The sequence below is a fragment of the Dipodomys merriami genome, unplaced genomic scaffold (genome assembly GCF_024711535.1).
Source record: "Dipodomys merriami isolate MVZ:Mamm:240054 unplaced genomic scaffold, mDipMer1.0.p SCAF_5, whole genome shotgun sequence".
NCBI classification, from domain to species: domain Eukaryota; kingdom Metazoa; phylum Chordata; class Mammalia; order Rodentia; family Heteromyidae; genus Dipodomys; species Dipodomys merriami.
In genome coordinates this window covers 51,949,158-51,955,157 of record NW_027206068.1, presented here as the reverse complement: position 1 = coordinate 51,955,157, position 6,000 = coordinate 51,949,158, and the positions used below count along the sequence as shown (strand labels likewise).

The 6,000-nt window shown below is 47.6% G+C and overlaps 1 protein-coding gene across 2 annotated transcripts in view; it reads left to right on the top strand.

The window, feature by feature from the left end:
• The first annotated feature begins 625 nt into the window (after nucleotides 1-625).
• Nucleotides 626-6,000, top strand: part of Wnt2 (Wnt family member 2) — a 45,269-nt gene continuing 39,894 nt past the window's right edge. Inside the window, exons 1-3 of one of the 2 annotated variants that reach the window (XM_069996625.1) lie at nucleotides 1,567-1,628; nucleotides 2,202-2,309; nucleotides 3,768-3,994. In XM_069996625.1, coding sequence (XP_069852726.1) covers nucleotides 3,772-3,994 — 223 coding nt within the window. In that variant the 5' untranslated portion in view covers nucleotides 1,567-1,628; nucleotides 2,202-2,309; nucleotides 3,768-3,771. Of the gene's footprint in view, nucleotides 1,629-2,201; nucleotides 2,310-3,767; nucleotides 3,995-6,000 lie in introns of both variants that reach the window. The other variant, XM_069996624.1, reaches the window with a different exon arrangement.

Here is a 6,000-nt window from a genome sequence, read left to right as displayed (position 1 = left end):
CGGAGTGGGGGAAGGGGGTGGCGATGACAGCATCTTTCAGGTTTTTTGGCATCTCTGAGCTTCGCTTCGTCCAGCCTTTCACCGAGCTGGAGCTGACGTTCTGGCGGGTCCCAGCCCCAAGAGGTGGGCGGGGTGGGGGTGAGGGGAACGATCCTTCCTATGTGGACGCGCCACTGGCGCACACGCGCGCGCGCACACACACACTCACACACTCGCGCGCGCGCGTTCCCCCAGAGCATGCTCCGGGGTTGGTGGTGGGTCCCCGCCCCGGGAAAAGAGCAATGGAACAGTTCACGGTCGCCTCGAGTTCCTGGTCTTCCTTCCTTTCCGGTGATAAACGGCGGGGCTGCAGGCCAGTTGCTGCTCAAGATGCTCCACCCGCGCGGCCGACCCAAGCTCCTATCTCGGCACGCGCGTCCCAGGTCCAGGATTAAGGGTCCCTTTACCTTCTCCCGGCGCGCAGCACAGGCTAACCACCCAGGCAGTGGGAGGTGCACCCCGAGCTGGGCTCAGACCCCGGGCGGGTGCCTGGGCTGCCTGGGATCCACCCTGGCTCCGCCAGCACTTGGGGAAGATCTGGCTGTGCGTAAACGCCGCACCTTTTTTGGGGGGGGGGGGATGAGGATCTGGATCTGGTGGCGAAGCGTGAGTGAGATCCCAAGGGTCAGGCACCCTCGGGCTCCGCTCTTGCTACGCAGGGCTCAGGGGATCAAGGCCATAGATCTATATTTCCCTGAGGCCTAGCCCCTCCCTTCCTCAACCTCGGCGTCCCCCAAAGATAACGGGCAGCTCCAAATGTACAAGTGCGCGCTCTCCCTCTCCTCTCCTCCCGGGGACAGAGGGAAGCAAGGACTTGAAATTCCTCCCCGCTCCGTGCACCGTGTGCACGGACCTTTGGCACGGCGGGGGACCTGGGCGCGGGTTCCTGCGGCTCCGGTTCCCCGGTGATGCTCGTTGGCGGGGGAAGGGGGTGGGGGGCAGATCCCCGAAAGGTGCCCGCAAAGGTGTTCCTCCTGCCCTGCGCACCTCACCCGCAACCATCTCGTGTCACCGTTTCATCCACCACCCCCTGTAAAAAAGAACAATCAAACCCCCGCGCCCCCTCCCCGCGCGGCACGGCGCCCCCCCCCGCTGAGCCCAGTGTGTGTGTGTGTGTGTGTGTGTGTGTGTGTGTGTGTGTGTATGTGTGTGTGTGCGTGGGGGGGTGGGGGCAGGGGGGACATCAAGAAGGGCCCGGGCGTGCGCGGGAGGCGCGCGGGGCTCTGGGGGGCTTTCCTGTGCCCCCAGCGCCTGGGGAATTAGGCGTTGGGCGAGGCGGCCCCCGCTGGCCTTTATCGCTCGTCCCTGCTCGCTCGCTCGCTCGCTCGCTCCTCTGAAACTTTATCAGCGAGTCTCGCCACTCGCTGCCGACGCGAGAGGGGGGCGGGGGCGCGGCGAGGCGCCGGCAGCCGTGACGAGGCGCTCGCCGCGCTGAGCGCTTCTGCTCGGGACACGCATGGCGCCCGCACACGGAGTCTGACCTGATGCGGACGCAAGGGGGTTACTATGAACGTCCCTCCCGGTGGAATCTGGCTCTGGCTCCCTCTGCTCTTGACCTGGCTAGCCCCGGAGGTGGGCTCTTCATGGTGGTAAGTCCACGCACAGGGGCGCGCGCGGGCTGGAGGGGGGAGAGGACAACGCGAGCGGTGGGTTTGGGGGAGACTTGGGGTTTGTGACCCTCCCATCCCCAATTTTATTTCACATTCCGAGCTGAGTCCCTTGGCTTTTCTCAAAACCCATTTCAGCTTTGACAACTAAACACACACACACACACACACACACACACACACACACACACACAATCTAAAACAACAACAAAAATCTACTCACATGCTCACACTTACAGCCACTCTCCAGTCAGAGCTCTGAAGGTTGGGGGTTTTTTTTGGAGCCCATTTGAGCGATGGCAAAATAATAATAATAATAACAATAACTAAGCTGATTTCTTATTCCATGGAGAGATTTCTTAGCATGTCCTCTGGCTGTAGCACAGACGTGTGTGTAAATCCACCTTGAAAACTACAACCAACTCCCCCACCCTTGTGCCCTCAAAAAACTGTCTGGAGATAAACGAATTCAGGCAGTCAGGAATTGTACAGCCTAAAGCGTGTGATTTTTGTATAATTTCTCGTCTTTCCACATTCCTAATGCTTCACCCCCAGTGAGGCAGAAGAACACGTTGCTGCCTCCAGGTAGAGACTATAGCCTTGATGTGAAGTCACTAAAGAGTCCAAGACACTACCCTGCTCAAAACCATCACCCCCAAAAAAGTAAGCTTTGTTGCTGTCCTTTGTAGGTTGACTTGTAATTTATTTTGCATAGTGATGAAGCCTTAGCATCCTTAAAAGATCCAAAGGCAGATTCTACCTATCCAGACACTCTTTCTCATCTCACAACTTTCTGACCTTGGAAAGAGACCGATTCGAAACCCTAGCAGCTTCCTTGTAGCTGGAAGTTTCAGAGCAGAGCCATACTTAGAAAAGATTGGCTTTGGTGGGATTTAGATAAAAGCTTGATAGGTTGGTAGATGATTGTTTGATAGAGATAAGATAGATAAGTAGATTAAAAAAATCTGGCAACAATAAGGAATCTCAGACAAATGAAGCAGGGGATTTTCAAAGACGACACCAGAGTTCAAAGGAACAAAGTGCTGTTGGGAACTAGGGTTCAGTTCCTTCCTAAGCCAGCTTTGAACAGGAAGGCGTTTAACCTTGACATTGCTGACATAGGATCAAAGATTGATTTATCAGACTGACCATTTTTCAATAAAATGACTATTTCTGTTTCCCTGGATATATAAACGTTATTTATTACTCGGGCATTTTGTCACATTGTCTCTCAGCTGCCACTTAAATATATTTTTTAGAATTCACAGCTGTAACGATTTTATGATAATATAAAATAATGAAAATACTAGAAAAAGGCATTCTCCTTGTTTGAGCATTTCAAAAGACACCTATGGCAGCTAGGGTTATATAAAAGGTACCTTTCTAAACATTTCACAACTAATAGAGAACATCTGGGTAAGGATGATGATGTAACTTTTTTTTTGTTAAAGTTTCTTTTCAAAAAGTACTTTATGGAGCTATAACACTGATTCTTCCAAACATTTAGCGTCCTTAATAACAATAGAAAGAATTTCTTCCCAAAGGTTTTCTATAAAAGCCAAACGGAGCTAGAAAATGGAAATATTTAAAGGATTCTTTAGTGTGGAAAGAACGGTGTGTCTGTGGACAGAATGTAACATCGGATACCAGCAGGTGTTGATTAGATAGATGTAGACAGTTTTCAAGACATTAGGTCAAATAAAAGGGAGTGAGCAGCCTCTAAAAGTCAGCTGCCTCCAAAGCCAAGTCCAGACACATGGTGTCACTGAGAGCTCAGGCTTCTCCGGACAAATCTTTATGCCTTCTCCCCAGCACACACTGCAGCCCCCACCCTCTCCAGTCCTGTCTGCAGAATTTCCTCTACTGCCCTGCCAGAGCCTTGTCTGGTAGCCAGGAGACAGTCATCACTCAATTTGGAGGTGGCTTCTATTAGATAACTCATCATGCCTCCCCTGCCTACTTCTCTGCTGAATCAAAACACAATAACCTCTACGGTTTCATTGCACCAAAATGATGAGGAATTCCTCCGTGAAGAGTGTTTTCAACTCAGGTGTCCCCCGAGATCACTGAATTCTACCTGGCTATTCGCTTCCTGCTCACCTGTGTGTTGGTTTCTCACAGGTACATGAGAGCTACCGGTGACTCCTCCAGGGTGATGTGTGACAATGTGCCAGGCCTGGTGAGCCGCCAGCGACAGCTGTGCCACCGCCATCCAGATGTGATGCGTGCCATTGGGCTGGGTGTGGCTGAGTGGACAGCAGAGTGCCAGCACCAGTTCCGCCAGCATCGCTGGAACTGCAACACCCTGGACAGGGATCACAGCCTCTTCGGCAGGGTCCTGCTCCGAAGTGAGTGTCCTGCCTTTACCTAAATCCACAGGCCCCCTCCCTGGGTGTATGGTCTTCAAAGCCCTTGCTGGTCTTGTACCGTATATTGTGTCCAGTGGGTTTGCACTGTGAGGTGGCATGTTCTCACTGTGCAGATGAAGACTATAATAATCAAGGAATTGTCTGAAGCCTTATGGGCCTCAGGCTGAAATCTTAGTGTTCTTTGCTCTGTCCATCATTTCAATCCTGCTTATCCCGTTAGGTTCAGGGTTTTGTTTCTAGAAAGGAAGAAGCAGCCAAAGCAGAAAACAACCTTTTTTTGACTTATCTTTCTGGTGCTTGAACCTCACAGAAGATCAGATTACAAATCCTCAGACCACTTATCAGTCAAAGCTCATTATTATTACAAAAAAAAAACCCTAAATATGTTATTAAGGAGCTGAATATCTTCACCTCTTATTTAGCTATCTAGCCTTGGGTCATTCTGTATCTAAACTAATCATTATTTGCAATAGATTATAAATTTCAGAAGGGCAGAGATTAGTATGTGTCTTGTGTTTTTCTTGCTTAGCATCATTTCAATTACTGTACACACTTGCAATGCGCACCTATTATTTTCCCAGCCGCATTTTACACTGTAAGATTATTCATAAAAGAGAAGATTAGAAACCTGAAATGCATATTTATTTTGCCTTAGGACACTTAAGCATAATCTAATTTTCTAATAAGCTTCTGCATATTCAAAGGACTTCATTAGCTCATCGGAGAAAGTTAATTGAAAGTCAGGTTGTATTTTTGAATAATCATCACCTACTAAACTGGCACTTTTAGCATGCTTCAAAAAATAATACTGGTCCTTTGCTATGACCATTCATGTGAAAACCCCAGTAACAGGGAACTTTTCACTCATTTTTGCCCACCCCTTTCCCCCATTCCCAAGAAAATCATCCAAGCAGTTCACTTGGTAATGCTTAACAGAGGGTGTTTCTATCATGTAATCATCACAGCCCTAGGGTTTTATGAGGCCAAATGCATAACTGAATGTCTCTAACATCCCCCAAGGGTGCAGTACTCTCACTCTGAGTATCCCTAAAGTTAATTTACTGCAATATTTTGTGATTTTATTCTCCACTTTAAGAACTATATTCTTCTGCATTCCTTTTGGAGTTTCGATATGACATTGCAGATTTTTGAAAGGATAATAGTAAACTTCAGCCTCATGGAATTTTAAGATTTCACCTAAATAGCTCTGTGATTCAAATACAGTGCTGAACTTTGCTTGTCAAAGAGAGTATGCAAATATCTATCACAAGTAATCTTTGGATATGTTATTTACAGGCTCTCCATTGCTACGCAGAACAAGATTTTTCTTCTATTTCCAAGGGTGCAAATCACTTTTCTAGTGATTTCAAATTGGATATACTTTTCACCTATGGGAAGATCACTTCTAGATACATTTAGTTGTTTCCATTTGTGGAAAGGAAAGACATTTAGATCACAAGTCAAAGGAAGCAATTTTGATTAGTGAGCCTGAGGAGGGATTCATTAATAGAAATTTTTGTGGAGTTGCTGAGAGGAAAGGAAGAGGTTAGAACTAGAACCGGAACTGTCTTGATGTAGTCTGAAGCCTGAGGTAAATTAGAAATTACAACTTGTACTTCCTTCAGGTTTAGTTTAGACAGATCTGAGTGCTTTGCCCAAATGCTCAGAACTTAAAACATTCCCCTATACAGTTGTTTTCTATTCTTGTCAGAAAATCAATTCTTTCTCAGTCATTTATGCAAACTCCTGTGACTGTCAGTGATGATTTTTGTGTTGGTTATGGGAAGGCTGAATTTGGCCAAGAGCAGCTTATCCTGGAAATAATCATGACATTCCCATGAAAGCTATCCAAAGATTTTTACAATTAATTGCTTGGCGGGAAATTTACATAGTAGACTTGTGAAAATTTTCGTTTGGAAACCCAAATAAGCTTGTAGGTGAATAGGAAAGGCAAAGGGCAAACACTGTTGTATGAAGAACATGTT